The sequence below is a fragment of the Leuresthes tenuis genome, unplaced genomic scaffold (genome assembly GCF_036924035.1).
Source record: "Leuresthes tenuis unplaced genomic scaffold, fLeuTen1.0.hap1 SCAF_12, whole genome shotgun sequence".
Classification (NCBI taxonomy): domain Eukaryota; kingdom Metazoa; phylum Chordata; class Actinopteri; order Atheriniformes; family Atherinopsidae; genus Leuresthes; species Leuresthes tenuis.
In genome coordinates, this window is record NW_027325366.1 from 14,380,621 (window position 1) to 14,408,198 (window position 27,578).

General features: G+C 38.5%; 2 protein-coding genes across 3 annotated transcripts in view; both read right to left on the reverse strand.

The window, feature by feature from the left end:
* Window positions 1-2,710: 2,710 nt before the first annotated feature.
* Window positions 2,711-5,871, reverse strand: fzd5 (frizzled class receptor 5). The gene has a single exon (XM_072396559.1). It carries the CDS (start codon window positions 5,194-5,196, stop codon window positions 3,451-3,453), a length of 1,746 nt encoding a protein of 581 aa, XP_072252660.1. The 5' UTR covers window positions 5,197-5,871; the 3' UTR covers window positions 2,711-3,450.
* A 16,358-nt stretch (window positions 5,872-22,229) lies between these two features.
* Window positions 22,230-27,578, reverse strand: part of plekhm3 (pleckstrin homology domain containing, family M, member 3) — a 52,425-nt gene continuing 47,076 nt past the window's right edge. For both annotated transcript variants that reach the window (XM_072396560.1, XM_072396561.1), the window contains exons 7-8: window positions 24,271-24,428; window positions 22,230-22,763 (exon numbers count right to left, since the gene is read on the reverse strand). In XM_072396560.1, the coding sequence (XP_072252661.1) occupies window positions 22,601-22,763; window positions 24,271-24,428 (321 nt within the window). In that variant the 3' untranslated portion in view covers window positions 22,230-22,600. The remainder of the gene's footprint in view (window positions 22,764-24,270; window positions 24,429-27,578) is intronic.

The following is a 27,578-nucleotide window of genomic DNA, read 5'->3' on the forward strand; positions in this document are numbered from 1 at the left end:
CAAATAAAGAAAGAAATTCCAATTGAAATAATGAATAAAACTGAAAACTGAGTGAAATGGAAACATTAACAGAAGCTTAAATAAATGCATTTTAAAATTAAAGCAGAACAATTTCTTTCCTTCACACAGTTTATGGTTACTTTTGCATACATACATTTTTTATCTAATGTGGGTAGCATTTATCATCATATAAACATATAATTTAGCCATTTATATTTATTTTTCCTCTCATTTAGGGTTCTTGCAGTTTCAGTCCTCCATAGAAAACTGAGCAGAAACGTACAAGAGAATGAGCGTAAGCTGAAAAGAGCGACGGAAGCGGGGATGAAACTGAGACTGAACTGGTGTGATCTTCCCATACTGTAGAAGTAGCTGACCAAAAAGGTCCCACTACATCAGTGATTTGGAAGTTGTTTGGATTCAGTAAAAATTATGAACAGATTAATACAATGTACAAACTTTGTCATCGGTTGGTGAACGCCAGAACGGAAAAACAGAAAGCATGAAAACTTTGTGCGTCAAACAGAAAAGTGTCATCTCATCATCGGTGGCTTCATTCAAAATGAAGCAAAGAAATTACAACAGAAGTTTCATATTTCATTGCAAAAGATATGATTTACATGTACGGGAGTCTTGTGATTCAGACTTTTATGTGGAATTTGGTTACAGATTTACGGTTACAGATTTTGGTTTTACATTCACAGTTTTTATTTAATTAGGGGGAGAAAACTTGTATTGTTTCTAAGTCTGCTTGTGCAGGTGAGTGTTTATATGGTATCACTTTACTTAATAAACTGTTCTAAAGTTGTTGTTTTTTTATGTTGCAGTCATTATTATACTATATATATTATACTATAATATATATATATATATATATATATATATATTATAACTATATTGGGAACAAGTTTGAGATCCATTTTTTTTAATTTTGTAAATTCCTTTATTTTTCCTTTATTGCTCATAAAACTTACACCATGGAGGACGTTGGAGCAATTCCTCTGCAATTGGGGCTTTACTCTTGCTAGATCCTTATAGATTCTGATCAAATTAGTGTTAAAAACTATAAAAGTGCTAATTGTGCATATTGTTCAATATTTTATGTGACCAGTGCTACATGTGGAGACTTATAGGAATATCTTCATCCATATAGTGAGGACAGTGTTATTCACCTGTTACAGAGTGTGGTCCAGCTGTTAAATTTTTGTATGTAATCTGTGTAAGGTTATTGTGGGAATGAGCAATATCTGCCATATTAGTTCCGAATTAGATTTATTAGATAGTAGATAAAATGATAGTCACATGCAGTATACAGTGAGTGATGTGTATCACACTTCTAGAATTTAGAGAATAAAGTTAGCTTGAATATGATGGTTTTGCCACATAGTAGACCATTATTTTTGTCCATTAAAATGTTCAGTGTTGCTCAAATTTGCAAGACTTGACCTGCCAGTCTCCATGCTGCTGATTGAAGATGGCAGATGATGGTGAATTCATGAAGAATGAATGTCTTCTTGCATTGTCTTGTGGTCTGTGAGGGCACTCAGCGAAATCCTATCAGGCAGCAGTTGACATATAGAGGATGAATCGACAGAGTGAGTCCGGAGAGCAAAAATACAGCCTTGTAAAAGAGGAGCCCGTGAGAGGAGGGTAAAATTTTGTAGTAGCAAGGACAGTCATTAAGTCATTAAGTTGACTTAATGTCATTAAGTTGACTTAATGAAATATCTTAATAATCAAATTATTTAAATGAGTCTCCTAAAGTATCTATATGTCATTCAAATGTATACTTCAAGAAAGATGTGCTTACATAAGACATACATCAAACTCTAGACCAACTCTTTTAATTCCATGATATCAAAATCTACAATATTTTATTTCCCTTTTAGGAATGTCTGTCAACATGAAAGGATATATATACTTACACACATACATCTAAATGTCAGTTTTTACCAACGCTCTTTGGCAGTCATCAACATTCATGCAATCGGGTTCAAGCACACACATCGGACTAATTAATTGGAAGCATCAACAGTCATGTATACACACAACACAGTTAATGGCACAGAAGATTTCATGAAACATCACAGGGAGAAGCAGAAAACTGAGAATAGAGGAGCTGCAGATTCCCAACAACTCAGTCATGCACCGAGACTGCTGTTCTTATTTTAGGTTATTCCTATTGGTTATTTTGTACACTCGATTTCTCAACAAAATTTGTTTCTGTGATATGAATTCTGAAGGATCATCAGTTCATCACTATATTTCTGATGCCTCCTCCTTGTTCCCTAAAAGCAGACGGTCCTTGTATCCTGGCTGAGGATGAGGAGCTTCATTATTATAGATTTTTAAAAGGTTTGATTAGAATAATTTGTAATGAAAAGCCTAATTTTTCAAAGGGGTCTCAGATTTGAACAACTATAAATAAAGTAATGAATAAATGAATAAAAATAGCTTGTTTATGGTGGTAATTGTCAATTGAAATGTGAGAATTTCTGTTTCATGGAACCATATAAGAAAGTATACTATACTACAGTTACTATAGGACTACTATTCCTATACTATACAGTCGTTGAAGGATTTCTGCTGTAAGAACATGAAGTGAACATCTCCACCAAACCAGCAGAGGGGGCAAGAGACCTATATCTACTTTAACCTGTAACTTTGATCATTGTTGTGCGTTTCTTCACACAACACAGACAAAAAATAGTTATTTGTTCACAAAGACAATTAAATAACTTCACAAAGCTAAGAGGTAATTGTAGAACCTATTATAAAGACAAAATAAGTGAAATTCTAAGTCAATGTAAAGGCAATTCTGAGAACACCTCCAGTTTGTATTCACACAGCACACACACAAACACAGACCTATAGCAGCACATTTATGCACAATATATACAAGTCAAATACAATTTGTTCCTCTGGTGCCTTACATTTAACTTGGCAGATGATGTTTAGAAACTAAACATCACACATCTTTTTACAACAAATATGTACAATATACACATCAATAAATAGGTTTTTTCTCAGTGCTCAGGATTAGTAGATAGGAAGCAATTTGAGGGCTCTGTTTGTAGATCCATTCAACGATGTAAATATTGCAAAGTCTGGTCAAGTGTTTGAGCTGCAGTGCTTAAAATAAATCAGTTTTAGTGGTTGCAAACGGCTTTTTGACAAAGATCAGGTGCTCAAAAAATATTCTATCTTCCTTTTCTTTAAGTTCTAATTACCCAGTTTGTTTGTTTTGTCCTTTGTATGCTCTGACTCTTTTTGTCCACTCTTGTTTATTGTTTCAGTTTTTGTGAGTGCTGCTATTAAGAGCAAAATGACACACAAGCACACAGTCCTGATGTTTATCACCATTCACATTCTGTGTTTGAACAGTGACAGAAGAATGCACAGACTGTAAAATCATCATTCATCTAAAACTGTTTTACTGTGCCCATCAGTTCATATATGGGACAGAGGTGCTTTATGATATATTCCTGAAGTCAATCCACTTCCAGTGTGCCCAGTTAAAGCTGTACTTGCCTCACTGTACATGGAGGGTGGTGCAGTGGCTTTCTGCAGCCAGCAGGGGCAGCATCGAGCCACAAACCTCCTCCAGGACTCGAGAGTTTTTCCTGACCAAATCCAGACTCCAGATGTGATGCCTACCACCAAGCACATGAAGTACTTGAGCATGAAAACGGCATAGTCTGGGCCCAGGCCTGAGCTCTGGCGCTCTGACAGGCAGGAGCAGGCCAACGCTTGCTCCCAGCTGGGTCGGTAGTGCTGCTCATAGACCAGGCAGGCCACCACGATGGTTGCAGGGACTGTGTACAGCACCGTAAAAAGCCCAATGCGAATCATCAGCCGCTCCAGTTTGTCTGTCTTGGTGCCACCTTGTTTGATAATGCTCCTGATGCGGAACAGAGAAACAAAACCAGCAAGTAAGAAAAGTGAGCCAGTGAAGAGATAAACTACGAGAGGTGCGAGTACAAATCCCCTCAGATTCTCCAGACTCTGATTTCCTACATAGCAGATTCCAGCCACAGGATCCCCGTCCACTGAGCTAAGAGCAAGGACCACAATGGACTTAACACTTGGGATGAGCCAAGCGGCAAGGTGGAAATACTGTGAGTATCCGGCGATAGCCTCGCTGCCCCACTTCATTCCCGCAGCTAGAAACCAGGTAAAGGACAACACCACCCACCAGATGGAGCTGGCCATGCCAAAGAAGTACACCAACAAGAAGACGAGGGTGCACAGAGCAGGGCCAGTTGCATCGTAGAGGATGTGTAGCTGGTTGCTGACAACGCCACTGGCACCACATGCCACTCGCTCATGACCTGCCACCAGCCGGATGATGTAACCCAAGGAGACAAAAAGGTAGCAGGCAGCCAGGAAGATGATGGGTCTCTCTGGGTACTTGAAACGCTCCATGTCGATGAGGAAGGTGGCGACGGTGGTCAAAGTGGAGATGAAGCACAGCACCGACCAGAGTCCCACCCAAAAGCTGGTGAAGGCACGTTCATCCGCTGAGAAGTAAGGCATGTGACAGGGCTGGGCGCAATTGAGCAGGGGTCCAGTCTTGACCCTGCCGTACAGAATGTGAGACTCCCGCTTGATGGGGACAAGGGGGTCTCGACAGCGGCACTCTCTATCACATTGTGAGGAGCTTGGAGGTCTGGTCCTGACTTTAGGGGTAGACTTGGGAAACGGGGGAGCCACAGTGGTAGTCTCGCTGCTGTTCTGGTCCATGCACAAGGTCTCGTCACCAAGCTGGGGGAGCTGCTCACAGCTCATTCTCTCCGGCCACTCAAAGCCGTACTGACTCATGAGGGGGGAGCAGCCCCGTTTGGCCCGTTCACACACAGAGCGGCAGGGTGGAAGCGGCTTACGGTAGTCCGGCAGGCAGATGGGAGTGTACATGCTGCACAGGAAGAAGAGCAAGTCTGGAGAGCAGCGGATACGGACCAAGGGCCAGAACTGGTGCACCTCTAGCCCTACTTCTTCCTGGGTGTCATGGTTGAACTGATTGGGCATGTAGGTCAGGTTGTAGCCAATTCCCTTACACATGGGCACTGTTATGGGTTCACACACCAGGTCCTTGGAGGCTCCTAACGTAACATCAGGACACCAGAACAGCAGCACCAACACCAGGTGCCATGGGAGCACCGGGCTGCACAGCACAAGTCTCAATGTTGATGCCATTAATGCAAAAAATCGGAATAATTCAGAGTCTGTACATCAGGTAAATCAATATCTGGATGGAGCTTCTTTTAACTTAAGTTCATAACTAAAAACTTCTTCTGGATGAGTTCGGACTAAAGTTTCATTCTGCTCCAAATGATAAGGCACCTATCAGCCTCTAAATGTTAAAAAAACAAAACTAGTTTAATTCTGACGGTAAATCCAGTTCATCCAGCGTCCTGTCAATAATTAACCAGAATTCCCACAATCATTATGGAGAAAGTTGATAACCGGCAGTCACGTTCCAATAAATTTAACGACATTTTTCCCAACTACCCGTCTCCTGACAAGCCGCGTGCGTCGGGTAGAGTAGCATCATGAGTGTAACGTCTTTGAGAGTAAAAGCAGTTGACAGAGAGGTCGGCAAATAAAAATCACAGTACAGCTGTAAAATGTGAGCAAAATGTCCAAAACTCTCCGCTCTCTGCGTAAATTCTGATGCGTAAAATCCACCTGATGTGTTTTCCTGGTTGGTTTGTTCCGTCTGCAACTTGAAAACTTTCAAAACGGTCCTCTCTGTTGTTTCAGAAAAGAAATAACGCTCGATAATAATCCGATGAGTCTTTCAAGGTAAAAGTGTGTCCTGTGTTGTCACGTTCGGCAGCGCTCGACTGCTGCGTTCTCCGAGCATGAGGACGAAATAAAGCCGTTCTGAACCTGTGGCACCCACTCACCACGGAGGCTTTGCCGCATTCAGGACTATCGGAATTATCCCAACTCAACCGTGCGCTCTTTAAAAAAATCTCAACATTAACCTCTGTAACTGCGGCGGGCTAAAATGTTAGGATTGTTAGTATGTCAGCTGTGTGAACACTGTTTAACGGAAATAAGGTTATGTTTAAATAATAAATAAGGTTTAGATAATAAACAGCTTTGATATAGGCTTATAAATATGTGATTACATTAGTAAAAAGACTATATTTCTTAAATCTACTTATCTCAATCTGGATTTTTATTTATTTATTCAAATCTTGTTTTTTCAACACAATTGCCTTGTTATTCTGTAGCGCAATAAAGCTCGATGCATAAAAACTGCCTCAATGCCTGTAACTGCTATTGAACAGACTGCAAGCTGGGTTGAGTTCTCATTTCCAGCAGTACCTGAATGCATCAGGGAGTTGTATTTATGACTTCCTGCATTATGAGGTAGGAGTTACTAGGTTTACGGTATCAGATGATGGATCAGGTCATTCCACTTATTCACTATATTAACCTGTTCTTGTCAATCAGAACAGATTGTTTTCTTTATTAATTTTGTCTTAATAAAAGAACCATTCAGACATTTAAATTTATCCTTGGATGGATAGGTGGACAGACTTCACTGATCCCGCAGAGGAATTCTATCAATTTATCAGATGCTACAATGTTGTTCTTAATTCTGTTATTTGTGGAAAGTGCAGGAGATCAATGAAGTATCATGTTAAGCTTTTGATGCTACTGAGACCTTTGGCTTTCATTGGCGGTGCCAAATTTAGTTGTTGTTTGACCAGATGTGGCCCACAGCCAGTTCAACAGTTCAACACAGCCAGGCTGTTAACTCGCTCAACCAAACCTGGACCTCCACTCAGAGATAACAGGTTCTACGGTAGTGATTCTGATGGTTCTTTGTTACTCTGACAGCCTCGCACACAAAATGGGCATTTTCTGTCATTCTGTCACGCGACACTGACCACCTGACATTTCATCATAGCTTATATAGATGGAGTGGTGTAAAAGGGCTTTAAGTTTATTGTGATTTGACACAATATAAATAAAACTGAATTGAATTTAAAATATACAAATTTGATAAGGGGAAAAAACTCAGTTGCTACTATTACGACAATAGAGGACTTCTGAAAAATTTTAGTTGTAAACTAATATTCTGTTCAGTTAAATTCTATTCAGTTTTGTTTATATAGCAACAAATCACAACAAATGTTATCTCAAGGCACTTCAAAGATACAGTCCAACAAATTGCAATCTAATTCATTGTATAAAGTGTATAAAGTGCAATACAACCATACTCCATTCAAATTAAATTAATCAAATTCCAAATTGGTCCAACTCATACAAAGCCAATTTAAAAAAGGTTGCCAGGCAACAGACACCAATAGATTGTACCAAAACTTCAGTTTGATCCATTCTCCCATTCTGAGAATGCACAAAGTGACAAAAAGAAAAAACTTCTTTTTCACAGGAAGAAACCTCTGCCAGGACCAGACTTGAGGAGGGCAGCCATCTGCCATCGACTGACTTAGAGTTGAGAGAACAGGAAAGAGTGGCAACAAGAACCATGATACCAAGCCATGAATACCTGCTGAAAAAAGAAAAACACAACTGAAAGACAATGATAATGTCATATGTACATGGAGAGTAAAGAGAGCAAAGTGAGAAGAGGTGCATCATGGGAGGTCCCTCAGCAGTCTAGGCCTATAGCAGCATAACTATGGGATTTTTCAGGGTCACCAGAGCCATTCCTTACTATATAGTTCTTACTCCCATTCTAATTCTATAAATTCTAGGAACCACAGTTAGACCTGCAGTCTGAGAACGAAGTGCTTTGTTGAGAAAAGCACTTCTCACTATGAGATCTTTAAGATATAATGCAGCGTGGTCATTAAGACCTTTATGTGTGAAGAGAAGATTTCTAAGTATTCTGAATTTAACAGGAGGCCAATGAAGAGAAGCTAAAACTGGAGAAACATGATGTCTTCTGCTAGTTCTCATTAGAACTCTAGCTGCTGCATTTTGGATCAGCTGGAGGCTTAATAGAGAATTACAGTAGTCCAATCTTGAAGTAACAAATGCATGGACTAGTTTTTCTGCATCACTCTGAGACAGGATGCCCCTAATTTTGACAGTATTACAAAGGTGAAAGAAGGCAGTCCTCGAAACCTGTTTTATATGTGAGTCAAAATATAGATCCTGGTCAAAAAAACTTCAAGGTTCCTCACTGTAGCACTGGAAGCCAAGGAAATGCCATTTAGAGTAAGTATAAAGCTGGACAGTTTCTCCCTGAAGTGCTCAGGTCCAAAGACAACCACTTCAATTCTACCTGAATTTAGAAGCAGAAAATTCTGAGTCAACCAGGTCTTTATGCCTTTGAGACATGCTTGTAATTAACCTTAAATTAGGATTGGCTTAATCTGGTTTCATAAATAAGTGTAGCTGAGTATCACCAGCATAGCAATGGATATTTACCTAATGAAAGCATGTATAAAGTTAAAAGATCGGTCTAAGTACAGAAACCTGCAGAATTCCATGACTTACTCTGGTGTGTGAGGTAGATTCTTCGTTTACATGAACAAACTGGAATCTATCCGATAAATACGACTTAAATCTAGCCTAATGCAGTTCCTTTAATCCCAATAACACATTCAAGTCTCTGTAATAGAATGTTGTGATCGTTTGTGTCAAGTGCAGCATTGAGATGTTTAAAAGGGAGGTTGGATATAGGTTGCTAATTAGCTAAGACTCCTGGATCAAAAGTAGTTTTTAAGTTTTATGTAGTCAGTTAATACATTCCTGCGGTTTGTCATGACAGCCTCACATATTTCTCTTAAACTTTTAATTTAAAGTACATTTAATTCTGACACTGTCACACAATACTGTGGATATCACATAAATCACTGACCAAATCAAAGTGATTTTTTATTGATAATCTAATATCTATCAAACAGACGAACTGATTTATTTTCATCTAATACCAAAACTGCAAAACAGACGTTTTGGCAAATCGAGACACGATGCAATCAAAAACGTAACACATTCTACCTCACAATATGAATGCAAGACTCCCACAATACACAGCCTCCAATGCATTATACTGTAACGGCAAAGATTTTCTCTGGCTCAACAAGTTTGAACATTTGATATATTCCTTCTGCTGAGAATCTCCATTTTGAGTTTCAATTTTGTCACATCAGACATCAGCTTTCAAAACTCAGGCCTGAACACATTTATCTTGATATCAGTGTCTCGGAGTGCAATCAAACTCTGAGACGACTACAGTCAGAGTTGTGCATCTATATGAAAGTCAAGTTCAGTAAAGCCTCTGCTGTTTGGATAAGCAACAGCAGTGTTTGCTGTCATTGGCATCATGGTTGTGTCACTGTGTCCAATGGGTCTTAATGCCCAATTCTTTATCTTTATGCATGTGTAGTATGTGTTTTAGTAAATCAACTACAAATATGACACATAAACAGCTCTTTATAGAGATGAATTTCTCACACAGTCACCTTTTTTAACACAAAAACGTTTAATGAAACATTTGTAGAAGATTCTTCTGTTTTTCATCCATTTAATTGAACATACTGTGTCTGTTGACTATTCTTAAGAAACAGATTTTAATTTCCTAACACTACAAAGCTTAATGTTTTGTACTCAGGTACCAAAGCAGTGTGTGGGAGTTTTAGTTGTAATACTTCATAACACAAACTAAGTTAAAACACAATCTTTGACACTCAGTAACTGATCTCCTGGCTCTCCTCTCTGTCTCTCAATCACTTGTGACAAAGATCACAACACTCTCTGAGGAACAAAGGTCTGGGGAACAAAGGTCTCAAAAGGTGTGTTTGTGTGTGTGTTTAGTGGTGAGGGTGTGTGTGTTCTTTCTGGACCTAATTTACCTTCGCTGTGGTTACTCTGATAGATTAAAGCAAACAGTGAGGAGTGTATGTGGAAAGCCTGGAGGGAATTAGTCTCTCGTGAGCATCCACACATTCACATCTGAACGCAGACAAACACGTGTGTGAGTATATATGATTACATGTTTTTTCCTGCCTGTGCCAGGCTTGTGAGAACATAAGAAGACGTGACATGCATCACTGGTCAGGTTAAACACACACACCCACTATATCTGATACAATTCCAATGAACGACTACCCAATCCAGTCCTTCACCTTAGCCGAGTGATTAGAGGATCCTTGTGTTCTTTTTCCATCTGGAATATTTCCCATTAATTTGTCTGCTTTTGCTCTACAGGTCACTCTAACTTTGAACACTTCATCTGAAAGACTGTTAAAAGACAAGAATGCCATTCATTAAAAAGCCTCAGCAGCTTTCCAAATAATGTACATTTTACATGAATCATAAAAACAAACTAAAGGTAAACAAAGAAATAACCACCTGTCACCACCTGGTTGCTTTTTTTTCCTTTTTTTTTTACTCCATTCGGATTCTACTCCAGGTGAACTCGTGGTTATGGGAAGCTGCAGGGAATTTGCACTTATAGCCTCGATATACAGTTATGGAGGAATGAAAGTGTAGTATCTTTAACTGTTAAGGTTTATGACATAATAAAAAATTGATCTAGTCTTTAACAAAATTAGGTAAATACAATCTCAGCAGAACGCATGAAACATTACACTATGCTGTTATTTCATAAAAACTAAGCCAAAACGCTGTGTGTGGAAAAATAAAGTCCACTCTATAATTCAACAGGTTGAGGTCTGGACTTTGACTGGACCGTTGCAACACCTTGATTCCTTCCTTTTTAGAAATTATTTTGTTTTCTGCTATATTTAGGATCATTGTTCTGTTGCATGACCTAGTTTCAATCAAGCTTTAGCTGTGAGACAGATGGCCTGACATATGACTCTAGAATACTTTGGTATACAGAGGAGTTCATGGCTGACTCAATGACTACAAGGTGTCTAGATCTTGTGACTGAAAGACAAGCCCAAACCATTAGCCCTATCCCACTGTGCTTGATAGATGGTATGAGGTGTTTGTGCTGACATGCTGCATTTGGTTTTCTCCAAACGTGGTGATGTGCATTCTGTCATCTCCAATTTGGTGTCGTCTGTCGAAAGAACATTATTCCAGAGAGGGTTATTTTGTTGTGGCTCGTTCAGATGCAACTTTGCAAACCTAAGACGTGTTACCATGTTCTTTTTAGAGAGAGGAGGTGCTCTCCTGCAACCCTTCCAAACTAGAAATATTTGGTCAATCTCTTTTTAATTGTACTGCCATGAGTGTTAACTTCTGACAGGCCCTTTTTAAGAACTTTAACATTTTTTTTTACTACTTTTTAACTTTGAAAAGTAGGTTGGTGTTTAATAATTATGAACAGAAATTCCAGAATGGCACTACCCAATAGGCAGGCGGCCTACTGCAGTAGCTCGGGACATATTGTGTCTTTACATCCTTTTGAGATTTGCAACTGAGCTTTTTTGTGTGAAGACAAAGATTTCTGAAACTTTTTTCTATGCTGGTTTGGATGCTGTGCTACTGGAAGAACTTCTACTCGTAACTCAATTCAGTTTTTCACATTTGTTATGAAGATGAAAGTGGGTTAAACCATTACTTCCCTTTATCATCTTGGGAAGTGTAACATCATTGGAGACTGGATGAAATGGACAAGCTTTGAACCCAGATGAGGACACAGCAGAATTATCAAGAAGGCAATATTACTTTTTTCATCGAGGCATGGCTGCAGGAACAAATCCAACACTTCTGTACTTTAAGACTATATGACCAGATAGATAGCAGACAGAGAGGTAACAGTGAAAGAGGAGGATTGCACTGCTTGTTAACAACGGATGGAGACATATCACTGAGGAGGAGCGTCTCTGCACCCGAGATGTTGATTTGTCGTCTGTGAGTTCCAGGCCATGTTGTTTGCTATGTTAGCTGCCAATGCGGCATGTGCACTCATCAGCTAAGTTGTTGCCAAGATAAAAACTCAACACCACAATTCTACTATACCTGCTACAATTAAACTTTCTACATGTTTGTCAGCTAATTCATTTTATTAATAATAGCATATCTTTAAGAACAATAATTATCTATCTTATATTCTCTTATCTATATTTTGGGGGATTAATGAAGTATTATTGAATTGAAATAAATAAAGAATTATACGTTCTTTTTTGTCCTGAACTATATAAATACTTTTGCTGTTTTGTCTTTGTGAGGACATTTTTAGTTTTTTTTTTTTTTTTTTCCAGATTTCTAAAAATTTAATTTATGTGTGTTATGGCTTGGTTTTAGGATTATAGGATAATTACAGTTTATTTAAATCCATTGTTTTGTATTTCCTATTTATTTGAACAATCTCACATATTAATCTGCTGTAGATTTTTTTTTTTCAATACACATCATACTGAGTTAAGTTTTCAGCTGAAAGCACTTTGACAATCACATTTTTTATGTCTGTTATTTTTTATATTCTTTGTAGACGTAACTAAAGAAATGAGAAAAAAATTGTTTCTGACAAACATCTAGTAATAACGTGCCTACAGATACCATTTAAAATCTGTTCTTTGCTAAGTTGTTTGTTATGTGTTATGTTAATTGAACTAATGCTGGTTCATTAGTTCAATTAGATGCATTTTTTATGCTTGAATGATTCAGTGTTAAGTAGCTTTTCAAAAAAACAAACAAGAAAACATTCCTCTGAAAATGGTCAGGTAAAAGAACTGGACTGAAAATGAGTGGAAAAAACAAACAAACAGTCAAAGTCCAAAGAAAAATTGGCAAAAGACCTTCAGAAAGCCTGGGGAACTATTGATCAAAACTACTTTAAAAGATTACAAGTAAGTTGGAGTGCCTGAAAGCAAAGTATAAATAAATTAGGGGTGGTATAGACTCAATATAAGTAAAAAAAAAAAAAAAACTCATCAAAATAGTATTCTGTATTCCATATTCAGCTGTTATTTGAATAAAGAGGCAACAGAAACATGTCCACATGTGTCTTTCTTATCAACTTAATGCAGTCATTGTTTGTCTAAACGTGGGTTTTTGTTTGACCTGAACACACCTTTAGGCTGTTTCCATCTAGTGACGTGAACTTCACTGCAGAGCATACCTCCTGTGCATATTGTTTTTTTTCCCTATGACTTTCACGTCAGCACAGCATGAAACATGCAGAAACCTGTAGCCTGTTTGAGTGAAGCCAAACAGAACAAACCTCTGTCCACCGGTGTTGTCATGCGTTGTTGTTGTGTCGTGACGTGTGGTTCTCCCTTTTCAAATCAGTCTATCGTAACGTCTCAGAACAATGAGAAGAAATTAAACCTGCAGCCTAATGAAAGGAGTGAGAAGGTGTTAAAAATTCTGAAATATCACAGATTGAATAAATAGAAAAAATTTATGATTTTATCCTGTTTCCACAAACATTCAGTATGCTGTGTGAATAGTAACAACTTGTACATCGTTTCATCTTTGTGTTGGAGTGTGAGGAAGTTATTTTGTGTTTATTCAAATTAGTAGAAAGACACATTTTTCTTGCGGTTGTAAGTAGAAAACAGTGGATTTGCCCTTTAATGCTGCTAAAAAGCAAACAGACAATCTGATCTGCTGAGCTCTGCTAAAAAACCTCCATGTGGTCAAACGGGCCTCTGAACAACCAGGTCACTGGGAACTCTGGGGCCCTGCCAGCTTCTATGTAGCAGCTCTCTTAATGTCGCGGTGGGGGTACTGTGTGTGTCAAAGGCGTACACTCATCATGTTGTGAGAATAGAGATCTGGTTAGGGCCCGTTGCGTCCCCCTCCCCCCTTTGTTTTTTTCTTTCCTTTGACCCCTTTTCCTCCTTAAACTGTCTTTTGTTTTCATTTACGTTGGCATTTCTGTTCCATCGTTGTTCGGGTCCCAAATGAGTCTTGACTGGCTCGCGGGCCACTGGAGAAGCACAAAGGACTCGGTTCTACTCGCTACAGTTGATCCATTGTGGGCGTCCCACAATGCACTAATTGGCGATGACAATTAAGCGCGGTCGACACTCAGCTTCAATTTGCGGCCGCTGCTCGACGTGCATCACAGGCGAACTGGCCTCCGAGCTCCCAGCTCTCAGACACTTTACATGTTCACTCGGGCAGGTTTACGTGTACCGTTTATTCTCATCAGTCTGTTTTTCTCTCAGGAAAGTTCGTGAGCTCATGAGCTGAAAAACGGCCGATAACTGTCGCGTTCGCATTTGTCACGTCACTCATTTGGTAGCCACGTCACTGATTTTGGTCCCCCACACACAATCATTTGAAGTTTATTCAAACGCATTGCAGCACTGTCAGAGTTTCAGTTTTTGTCCTGACACCATTACAAGGAAAAGTCTTGCATTTTACCATTTTACTGTTCAGAAGACTTTCTGAAGACCTTTCTTTATGTTTTGCTTTCAAGCACCCAGACTTTCTTGTAATCTTTAAAGTGGTCTTGAGCAACAGCTCTCCACGCCTTGTGAAGTTTTTCTTTGGACATTGGCTCACTAATTTTCAGTCCACCTTTTATCTGACCATTTTCAGAGGAGCATGTCTTTTGTTTATCAAGCTACTTAACAATGCCCTATGAATCATTCAAGTATAAAAAAAAGGCATCCAACTCAACTGATGAAGCAGTATTGTGTTTACACATAATTTTTGGAACTTCACAAGCAGATTGCGGCAATGAAGATAATTTGTGTGTTATACATATGACATCTTTTGTTCAAGATGGACATAGCAGCCATCTCAAACACCATCCATCCATCCATCATGATGGCTCTGTGTTTTTAGGCCATATTAGCTGTCGAAGAGAAAACAAGCAACTTTGGCGTCACCTTTAAAGACTTTTGTACTTCATCAGTGATTTTCATCATGTTAAAAAAAACACGTGTTTTTTCTTGCCTTCTGCCTGTATCCCAAAATCGCTTCACCTCTTCATGTTTTCGTGCCTTTGGTGAGGTTGATGTGCCCGTTCTTAAGTAATATGTGTGATCCTCCATTTCGTAAATATGTACCCTCAACAACCACCATTATCTCCACTTTCTTCTTTGTCACGCTGTGATCTTTACTCTTCTTCTATTTGCCTTATATGGCAGCAATACGGCTGCTGTGTAGAAGGACCTGCTGGAAAAAAATATAAGATGGGTTCATTCAAAAGTAATAAAAATCTAAAAACTAATGTAATGTATTCACATTTTCTCTTTGCTCTTTCCTCATCTTAAAAGTAGGTGGCAACTGTAGCTGTGAAATATAAAACTTTCCCAGTGAAGTGACCAAAAGCTCCAAAATGGCTACTAAATGGATGTTGTGGTTTGGTTTTCCAGTCTGATTGAAATAATGGTTATTTACTTAATTGTCGAGCTCGGATCAGTCTTAAGTTTTCATCACTGGTTGCTGGGCTCAGGTTTGCTTCAGTCTGGAATATACCTCAGTGGGCGTCGACTCTCAGTCAGAGGAAGAATGTGCTGGTAAAGGATGATGGAGAGACAACTTTTTTTCCATCTGTAGCTGCTCGTTAAACTTGTGGAGCATCATGCTTCTGCCAGTGTTGATATTTTTTCTGTTTGGGTTTGTTCAAGTTGACTGAATTTTCAGCTGAGTCTCATTATGCTTCAGTCCATTTAAAACCATTTTACGGTTATCCTTGGATTCCTTCTTTTAAAAACTGTTTGTACATCTTAAGTTCTGTGTGGTCAAAAAGATTTTTGTGGCAGACATTGAGCAGCATCTGTTTTAATCTGATGATATAGCGACAGTTAGGCCCTCACATTTTCAGTCAGTGACATCATTTTTATTATCTTAAATATTTCCTGAAACATGTTTATGACCAGTTACATAATTAATTAGCAGGCTCCTAATTTGAGGGTAACTGCATCCAAATCGGAGGAAAGAATTACGTAACAAGATCAACAAATCTATTTTTATTTTTTTGTCCTTTGTGGAGAATTCTTTGCTGGTCTGAAGTGTTGAACCCATGGACAGCAGCACAGAATGGCTGCCCTCATTTACTGCAGCTGTCTTCAGTTGTTTGGAAGTCTTTCTGCATGTAATTTTGTCTGCAGGAAATAAAAAGTAACTTGTTCTGGTTGAGAGCAGATGACTGACTCGGTTTTTGTTTAGTTCTTCTCTTCTTTACCTTAAAAACTGCCTGCGTTGCCTATGTTTTTTTTTTGTTTCAATTCAGTGGCCAACCAACTTTGTTGCATTTGGCTGAATCTGAATACTTTACTCTAAGGTCGACTAAGGTTGACTCTAAGGTCAACGTCCTCAGTCAAAACTGCTTCCAAATTTAGACAAACTGAGAAGCAAACTTTAGATTACTGAATAATTGATGAAGAGATGATGAAGAAATTGCCCACAGCTGTCCGTGAAAAAAATATTCAAATAAATTTGAAGGGTTCTCATTCACATATGAGCTACAAACTGCTCAAATATTCCCAGTTTCCAGATGTATACAATAATACTGTATATGACGTTACAAAGCAAATTACTCTGAACAAAACTTTGGATTTTGTTAAGAATTTCTAAAGCTATCTGGAAAAAGCTTTGAGGAGCAGCTGATGAGTTTGGTGTTGCTGCATGATGTTGACGCAACTTGAAGTCGGAGGTGATGTTTATCCAGCCCGAGTAGAGTTTTAACAGCAAAAATATATATGTAGATAATAAATTTGCTTTTGTTTTAGATTTTGTCACGATTTTGTCTGTTACAGTAAATTATCTAACTAGATCTCATTAGTACAGATAGGGACATTTATACGCGTATACGAGTATATAAATCCCCTTGCAGTAAAACGTTCACTCACTTTGTTGAAATATCATCAAATACTGCTCATACCTGCCATTTACATCTATTGTTTGCTTAACAATACAATCATTAACGCTTATGTGGCTATTAAAAACAAACCAGAAGTACAGAATGAAGAAGCAGCAGAAGTTTAAGAGCGTCAGACCCAAATGTTTTCTGCTAAACAGCATTGACATTTTTCCACACAGGATTCAAACTCTGTCTGCATTAATAAGTTTGTCTTTATTGGCATCAGTGGCTAGCAATATCAATCTGAACATAACCAGAAATGAAGAGGGGTTGACATATACATATATAGGTCACTCTTTGTACTTGCATAAAAGTTTGGCTGCAATGAAAAATAGATGATAAAAAAATAACTTAAAATGTGCAAAAGGAGAAAAAATTTCAGTCGAGTTATTTCACTTAAATACTGTACAATGTATTGGTCTGCAACGATCATAACATGCCTGAAACGTTGCTTGCCAGTTGCAAGCAAACATCACAACTGATGGTAGTTTTCCTTCTTAAAATGAGGTAAAGAGCTCAGCTTTACTCCCAAGTTATAAATTAAACTCATCATAGGGCTTAAGACAAGAAATGAAACACATCACACACGACTGATTCACAGATGTTACAGTACCGTCAAATAAGAGGTTTGCGCAGGAGGAACAAGAAGACACGAGTACCAAGTTGTATGAATGAATAAATTACATAAAACTAGCAAAAAAAAGAAGAAGAAGAAAAAAAAGAAGTAACTCGTAAAGTAATCAGATGTCTTTTGCTGCAAAGAGGCAAACTATAGAGCCCAGCAGGTATGTCAGAGACATTCATCAATATATTGTAGTTTGTTGGGTTCAGTTCGCAGTCTGCTTCAGTTTTCCAACCTTCTGAGGATCACGTAATTACAGAAGGGGATATATTATGAAAAAGTACATTTTCTATGCTTTAGAGAACATATTTGTGTATCTAAACTCCTTAAATACTCTGACATAATGAATGCAATCCTGGTTATGCAATCCAGCGCCTATGCTGCATTCTGCATTTGCTGTACCTGTGTTTTGCTCTTGGTTTTTGCTTAGCTATAAACAGCAAATTCTTATCAGCAGTTATAATATTCGTGTCACCCATAATGTCCAGCTCCATTTCCATGAAAATTTTTTTTTTCCCCCTCAATGACAACATTAAAGAATTAAGTTAAGAAAGAAATGAACAACCTGTATTTTGTCTAATGTTTTTACATCCCATATCAGAAATATGATCCTTAATTGCAGTTCGTTATTTGTTTCCCGGTTGAATGTTCAAAATTCAAATTCCAATGTGTTATTGAATGCAACATGTGTTGTGCCATTACAAAACCAAACTGTTCCAATAAAAGCAACCATACTTAACACTGATCACTGGAGAAATAGAGCGACAGTAAAGCCATGAGTTTATTGAGCTGATATGCGACAGAGGAAATATGATCTGACCTATGACTTATGATTTACAGACCGCTGGGCCGTCACATTTCTCTCTGTGGTTTGTTTAAAAAACTTGGGCCTTTTAACAAGTGACTAGCAACAAGATTGTGCTTAAAAGAAGGATCAGTACCAACTGGTCCTTTGTCAAGGGAAATTAAAGTATTTGAGAATTACATTTTTTTTTTGTTTGGCATGGGGTTTGCCATGTTTATGTACAGTATGCTCTGTATGCTCTCTGACATGGTAATATTGTGCTTTAAGTGTTGTTGATTAGTACAGATCTAAAAAGAGGCAAACCCTTGGTATGGGTCACGCTAAAACACACACCTTTAAATCTGTGAAGAATCTTGAGAAGCGGGCAGTGGTACTGTACCCTCTGTGCTATGTTCACCAAAGCATGACACAGATGTTAAGATGTCATAAAAGGTCACAGTATGTCTCCTTTACGTAACATCAAAAATTTTAAACATGGAAAAAAAATAGATCAAAATTATCAAAACTAGTTGATTTTTGGGTAAAACTGATACATGGACTGCGAGTTTTCCTTTTAAACGTTAACATCCCTTTAATTCTACTGGCTCTTTTGTTCTAAGACAAACTCTGGCACGTGTCATCATTTGCAAGACTCACTAATTCAGATGCCTGATTGCACACGTCAAGTGGAAACCGTTTCATTGCTTGTTTGGTGCCTCTGATTAAGTTTCATGACTGAGGATTTAGTGCAGTACTCAGTTTCCCAACACCTGCTGGGCTCCGTAGCAAACAAATTGTACACAGCATGATTTAAACAAAACCAAACAAAATTCAATAATACTTGTGTCCAAGGTGACAAAACTTTTTTTATGCAGCAGACACATTGAGTCTGCAACAGCATCAGCCAAAATGAAAACAAGATAAACAACATCAGATGAAGTTTCAGTCTGTAGTGTCCGGCATGCCTTTATCTCTGCATGTCACTGAATAAAATCAGCAGTCGAGTCCCACATAAATTAGCTTAAATACAACATATTTTCATGGACCAAACAAGATGAAAGACAATAAGAGCAAACGGATAAGAACACAGTTCAGATGAAATCAGTTCAGCTGCACTGAAGCTTCAGTCTGTTCAAATAAAATAAAAAAATAAAAATGTCCACCCTCTTTAATTTGCACGTTTCTCCTCTAATGCTGCAGTCCACGAATCTGCTCTGATGGCTGTTCTGGGTTTTAAGAAACTCTTCGAATGACGTAATAAAATCACAGACCACAGCTTTAAATGACAACCAGAGGAAAATTCTCTTTCCTTCTCCTGGAAAACACAACAACTCCCTGCATCTGATGAGAAAAATGACCTGTGGAGGATCTGCATAAAGGATCTGACTACAAACAACTGAAAGAAAATCCAAGATTTAACTAAACTTTCTGCCTAAAAATTGGATGGGGGCGCAACTGTTACAGCAGGAATCAGAAAACATGAGCGTTTCCTTACTTTTACACATGGGAGCAGTGGGATAAAAAGGCCATCTAAGTTGCATAGAGGTACTAAAAGCTAAAGCTGCTGCATGAATAAAGCACAAAAGGATGTAGAATCACAGGAGGGTAAAGGCAACAATGAGAGAATAAGTTACAGTGTATTATTGCCCCTTTTATCTTACAGTCAGACTAATGGAGGGAGGAAGTTAGTTTGAGGAAAAGGAGGAAGATGTTATAAAAGAGGGAGGAGGAAAAAGATTGAAGGATTTTAGAAATTCAATCTATCATTTTTATTTCTATTTATTATCATAATTATTTGGTTGAAAAAAAAAAAAAACATTCTAAAATGTGTGTTTATGATGGTACAATTCAATAAATAGTTGCTGAACGTCTGGAGAGGTACAACAAAATCAAGTCATTCGTGTGGAAATCCTCAGCATTTTCCACTTTCCCTTGTTGATCCACATGTTCAAAACACTTTTCATTGTCATAGTGATTCCACGTCACACGAGACACTGCAGTCTGATACAAAAAGAAGAGCTAGTGGGTTTTAGATAATCATATCATTGGCAAACAGATTATCTTGAACCTCAGAGAATCTGTAAATATGCTTATCATACATTTAAAGGTTTATTTCCCAAATAATGAACTTTTGAACTATTTTCAGTAATGAACTCAACCAGAAATGTAAAATTGCTCATTTGGTTTCAGTTGTAAAATAATCTCTCATAAACAAGTCTATATAATATAAAAGTGTTTACATGCTGCCCATGTTTAGACTTTTCGGAAAATCCTAGCCTCCCCTAACTTCTACGCATTTTCAGCACAGAGAAATTATTACATTATGTGTATATGGTAACATTTTCCTGTTGATCAGAATATTAAAAGGTTTACACCCTTCCCTTCAATCTGATTAAAAATTAATTCTGATGACTAATCGTATCAATTGGAGGCTTTTTACACTAGACATTTTTATTCTGACTACTTTGACTAATCTGGTTTAAAGCGGTCTGTATAAATGCAGATACTGCGACCTAAACGGACATCAATCCTGCGCTTTCAGATTATTCTCCTGGTGTTTACGCCAAAACAGGAATTTGTAAAGAGATGTAGAACAGCGAAACACTGTACGTTTGAAACACTGTGAACTCAACAGTGCCACATCGTATCGTTCACGATAATATCAGTGGATTTTTTGACACAGGTAGAAAATTTAATATCATGATATCCCGCATTTCCGACGTGATGACGTCATTTAACTGTGCCTCGACCCATGCAGCATGAGGCGAGCTCAGCTGAGCGAATAAGCAAGTAAACAGGGCGGAGCAAAGCAGTGTTGACTTAATTCCTAAAAAAAGGGCGCATCTTTGTGTTGTCTGGAAGTATTTTGGCTTTAGAAACGAAGATATGGATCAGACTACTATCCTTCTGTAAACATCCTCTGCTCCATGTATGCAGATGCAAGAGACTTCAGAAGTGGTGGGACTACAAGCAAAAAACAAACCAGACTGACACAGCACGGAGTTCCCGAGCCTTTTTTTTTTAGCTGTACGCCTCACAACAAGTCAAGCAAACGATGGAAGGACATTACAAATGCTGTAACTTACTGTGTGGCCAAATCCATTCAAAAAAAGTAAACAACAAAGATGTGTAATATCGTCTATCGTCAAGATATTTTAGAAAAATATCATATCATCATTTTTTGGTAATATTGCCCACCCCTTCTCAACAGCCTCAATGTGTGGCAGGAGATTCTGTTGATGGGTTTCTTATGATTGATGGGTGGGTTCACACTTTTTGAAAACTATATTGAGTAAGTTATGTTTTTGACTTTTCCTTTTGCTTGCCGTTATCCCTTCTGTCCATACCGGTCATTAAAAGGTACTTGGTAAAGGCAAGTGATGGGGAACAAATCCTACACTCCTCATCATTCAGTGCAACAACACAGTAAACGCCACAGTTTCTTAAACTAAGACGAGGCTTCAGCTCAGCCAGACAAGAAGAGGATATCTTTAAAAGTTAGTTTCTTTTGGACACAGTTTTATTACTGACATCTATTCACACAAAAAGGAAACTCTTGGAGATATTCTTTTGATTGCTGTTCTTTTTAAACAAAACAACAACAAAAAAATCACTTATAAAAATTAATTTTGATGGCTAATAATATTTTTTAATGGAAAGTCTTAGAATGGTAAAACATTACAACCAGCAAAACCTTGTTGTTAATAGGAGCAGTTGATTATTGCTTCAAGATGGACACAAAAAATGTAAACTTATCCATTAATATTTAATCTCACTCTGAGTGATATCAACGCAAATTGAGAACATACGTTTCTTCTCTTTACAGAGAAAAACTACCATTTTCATTTTTTTTTACAGCCAACTTTCAAGGCAACAGCGTGTGTTTTATTCCTAAATGTTTCCTCTTGTGCTTCGTAATTTAGTTTGTAAGCAAAGACCAAAAAACAGTTAACAAAAGCATTTCCCTTTGCTTAACAACAAAGCTTGTGCTTTTTGATTAATAAATTGCCAAATATGTTACTAATTTTCTGTCCAGTGACTAATTGTTCCATTACTAAACATGAGCATGGCTTTAAGAGTAGAAGATTACAACAAACCAACTTTTTGTTTGAATTTGTCCTGTTGACAGCTGTGATTTTATGTGTTTAACCCCTGGAATAAGAGATAGGAGAAGGTAGGGATGAAAGTGTGTGAATACAAGTGGTCTGTAAAGCCTGACGCAGCAGTTGATGTCTCCTTGCTCTTTACAGTTGGACGAGGGAGGCTCAGCTCAGGAGTGTGTGTTGGCAGATGCACACAAAAAAAAAACACAAACCTGGTGGTGCATCAAAAGTTGCACGTCTGTTATCTTGTTAAAACTGCAATGAGTTCTCACTTGCAAACGCATAAATCAGAAGCACAGGCACCTTGGCCAGCATCGTGGCTCCGTAGTGCACTGTTCGTTACAGCCTCTGCATGTATGTTGGTCTCAGGTGTCTTGGTAGGGCAGGTGAAAGCACCCGGGGCTGTCGTCATCGGGTGACCAGAAGGACGACGGCCTCTTGTGGTGAAGCTCTCTGCGAACGCAGCGGGGACACGGCTGAGCTTTCTGCCGACACTCTGCGTGGAAAACGGCGCCGCAGCCGTCACAACTGCCAAAGACAAAAGTTCATCGTGTTTAAAATGAAGCTGATCATGATCTGATCTAGTCTTCACAGACCTGCTTGTCCAGCTGAGGCATTTTTATTTTACAACATCTACTGTTACACCTTCCATACGCACAATGACTGTGGGAAGCGCTCTGAACTAGTCTGCAGCTGAGTTTTGAGTAAAGCTGCTCTAATTTGCATATTTTTCTGTTTCTTTTGTCAGACGTCTAAACACATCAGAAATTGTGACTGAAGATTAAAACCGATAAGTAAACCTGTCAACTCACGGTCATTTAAGCATTTTCAGAGCTGCTCTAATAAAATCCTGATTTTATAACTATAGCATCATCTGACAAAATCCACATTCAAGTCACTTGAAGAGAACATCTGTGCAGTGAATTCAGCTATTCTTCCTTCAATAACTCAATTCCCCTCCTGTGCATGTAAACTAGGACAATAGTTCAATTAAATGGCCAGGTTGAATTCCAACTACAGCTCGACTCAACTCAGAGTTTTATCATTAGTTTCTGATGGGGAATAATGTTAAATACTATAAATGCATGATAGCATGATTCCAAATGCGGCTGTACTAAATCCATGATGTGGTTGTATTTCCTACACCTTCAGTGTCTGACTAACAAAGCATACAGAGTACAGCAGATACAGCTGTTATCAGTTAACACGTGCTTAACAAATCATAAAACAGCTCAACAACTCGGTGTGTTGGTGCATGTGTGTGTTCCAGACCACAGCTTATAGTCTTTCAGGAATCGGTCCTAATCAGCTCTTATCTATCTGCTGTCCGTCACTCCGAGTTTCAGTGTTGAAGACGAGGTTCTGGTACGCTGTGGAGAAAATCCCCTCTCACACACACACAGTCTGCCAACCGGTGTTTCTAACAAACACCAGGCTCTATCTTGCAGCTCAAAATATCACATAGACATTTGTACCCAGTTTCTAGAGTATAAAGAGGTCAATTCATCTGACTATACCTCTGCGATATCTGTGCATGCAGAAGGTTTTAGTTTTATTTATGTGAAATCTACTTCCATTCAAATACTCCATGGATTAAATCCTGACAAAAATTATTCTATTAATGGTGTTGTTACTGTGGACAATCAACAGATCTTCATGCATTCGATTAAAAGTTTACAGCATATGTTGTGTGTTTTTTTTTCAGACTAGCCAGATCATATTGTGATGTTAGTACCCAAAAACTCAAAGGAAGAGCTTTATAGCTTTAAAGAGCTTCAAAATGAGTTTCAGATCATGATCAGCCTTCAATTTAGCACTCAACATTAGGAGTTAGGGATTAAAAATCTCAAGACTCCTGACTCCTCTGAGCTCCAGATAAAACTGTTTCTGTGGGAGCCATAAGAACAATGAGGAACTCCTCCTCTACACACACAGGTCTATACATTACATGAAACCTAAATCAGTAGCATTTTCAATTGATTTCTGTGGGAAAATAAATGCTAGAAAGTACAGAAGATTAAGCGTTGATCTATACCTGCGGGTGGCGTTTTCCTGGAAGGGGTAGATGACCTGTCCGTTGTGGCAGAGCTCACAGATGAAACCTTTCTCTCGACACAAACTGCAGCTGAACACATGGGAGCTAGCAAACTTGATCACCTTGGACAGGAAGGGAGCCAGTTTCCCATCAATCACCTGGAGAATGAGAAGGGAGGAAGAATGGGGATAAAGAAGGGTGTAAAGGCATCTTCAGTTACAGATAAAGTCTGACATCGGAATCAGACTCTGTGACCTTCATTTAAATCACTGTTTTAAGCCACTTGAGCGGATGCTTTTAAATCCACCAGACCCACAACAGATAATTTGTGCACAGTTGTTCCATTAAAAAGAAATATAGAATTTGCTTTTAAATAAGGTCATATGGAGCTGAACAAAACAGATAAGCAGGGCAGAAAAATTATGTAAAGAACCCATTCAGTTTTCCAAATGAAACACCCTGTCACATATCACATCACCATCATCATATCACCAATCTGGGTCACCAGGCCAGAAGTCAACATTATTTTTACTAGTATGATGAGGAAGATTATTCTTATAAAAACAACAACAGAAACGAGAAAGCAGGGAAATGGGGATCTGATAATCAAATGTTATAGACATGCAGGATTTTGCCTGATTGAAAGGGAACTGTACAGTCAGACAGACAATGTGGAAGTCAGAACCAAACCATCACAGAGCAAATGTAACAGACCTGCACTGGTGGAATCTCATGGTTACAGGTGAAAAAGTTGGTACTCATGATGGGGGCAAGAAAGCCAAATACTGTTCGACTTACCAGCCAACCAGAAAGCAGTTCTATTGAGTACAGATGCAGCAGATTTGGATTTCAAAATAATTTGGATCTGGAACAAAACTTACCAACTAACCACTGCTGATAAATCCAAGTATGAGTTTGGACTAGCCCAAAACTTACTGTGTCCCTGCACTGACACCGTAGCTCGATACAGAGGCGCACACACACAAAGTTGCATTGCATTTAAGAAATGTAACAAAAAGTCAGAGCTAACAAATGACAAGTAACTAAAAACAGACAGTTAAAACATTTCCCCCCTTCAGTGCAGAAGGATGTGGCTTTCAATGTACCTTTCACAAGTCTGAACTCGAGATCAAGTCATTTGCAAATCAAAGATAAACAAAGAGAGCTTTGGTGTTTTATTTTTAAGGCTGTGTCAATGACTCAGCAATCCGACTTCTTGTGGAGTTTTCTCACATTTTTCTTACTAGTCAGAGATCAGAAATTAGGGGTTCTCTGTTGACAAATGAAGCATGAAAAAAGGAAAGGAAAGAAGAACTGCAGCCAGATATTTACAGATAATTTCACAGAAGTTATGTCTTTTAACTGTCTGTGTAATCATCCACACAACATCGTTGGAAGCTGATGTGTTGGTAGTTTCAATATAATATAATACTGTACAATATAATATAAAAGCTGGAAAAAAATTTGAAATGAGGATGGATTTTAGACTATGTAAGAGTAGGACAGCCTTTGGTTTGGAGGAAGAGGAAGGAACTCTAAGAAGAAATGAAGGACGACAGTAAATGAGGTGAATGTCTTTAAATGACAATGCTTGGCGAGTTCCTTAAAGAAGTAGGACGTAGGAGACAGGCCGTGGGGGGTGAAGCTGTATTGTTGAATAGACTGTGGATGGCTGCACAGAGAAAAGGAAACTCAACATGTTTCAGTAGCTTTGTTGTGTCATGTCAGTAAGGCAGACAGATTTATGAGCATAAGAAGACCTGCACATGTCTGACAGAAATAGAGAAAGAAACAGAAAAACAGAGCATAACGCTGGAGAAAGAGTGGCAGAGGTACAATAAACAAGAGATCTTGAGAGAGAAGCAAGAGCCTGTATTCAGATACAAGTGGTTCCACCTGGCAGAGCTCTGGACCTCCCAATTATAACCTCCTTCATGCTGTTTGTTAGACGACAAGAGGGCAAGAGGAGGACTGGAGATAGAAAGAGGAGGAAGAAACTACACACACACACACACACACACACACACACACACACACAACAGATGAAACATAGCACATTAAGGTATACTGATCATGTTTGCATTAAAGCATGCAGTAAGTTTACCTAACTGTGACGTCTGAGTTTATGGTAGCAACACACTCAAACAAACAATATGTAACACCAAATGATCATGACACTGATATTTTGGAAAAATATGACACTAAAACAGGATCCACTTTTAAGTCTGCTCTCAGAAAAACAAGTGGAAGGTTCTTGATACAATGCATGTCCTTCGAAGGGCCTCTGCAAAAGCTCCTGAAAGGGACTGCTCAAACTGGGCCGGACATGATGTTACACTGGGTGCGTTACAGAAAGAGAAGTGTAAGTGACAGTGACACTTTATTTATTTAACCCTTTACCGGGTAAGGGAAGTGACCATATTTGGTCACTTCCGCAGACATCCAAAATGGCACCACTGTGGTTCTTCTTGAGCTCTTACAATCATATGGGTGTCACCCAACCAATCAGCAGGGATCAAGCTTTGTCACAGAAAGCATAATCGTCATCTTCAACTAATCACAAGCCTCCTGTGACCACTCAAAAATTGGTGAAAATGACAGCTGGAGAAGTGTCAGTCCACCTCCTTGCCATAGCCGAGGTACCCTTGAGCAAAGGCACCATACCCCCATGCTCCCGGGGTGCTGTGATTGGCTCCAGTGTATGGCACTTGTCTCTATGAGTGTGTGATCCTGTGCATGTGCGTGTCCAACAGGTGCTAACGTGGATGGTTTAAAAGCGGAGGACAAATTTTGTGTATGTATATATATAGGATGTGCATGACAATAAATCTGATCTTAATCTTAATCTGAAAAGTACTGTTTTGTTGCTCCATCTCCTCCCACACTTACGGTCCCAACTCAAAACCTAATAATGGTAAATTGATGAAACTCACCCATTATATAGCTGTGCTAATTAATGACATATGCGTTGTTTGTGTCAGACTTCACGAAATCAGTGAAATTATGGCATGAAAAAAAAAAACATTTTTGATCATATGCCCTGATCAGGTAAAAATAAACATGAATTAATTATGTCTATATTTAGACATACACCCAATACATCTAGCAAGACATACTCTGGGCTTTGTTTTACAAAACTGTTATTATGACTTAAGATATTGTTTAACAATCTTGCCAAAAGCTTGTCTAACATTATAACGGGAAATGTAACCCACTTAAAGAAATTATGAAGCTATAAATAGTGAATATGGGTGATCATATTGATCAGTTTTATGACCTTATAACAGTTGCAATATATCGACATTGGA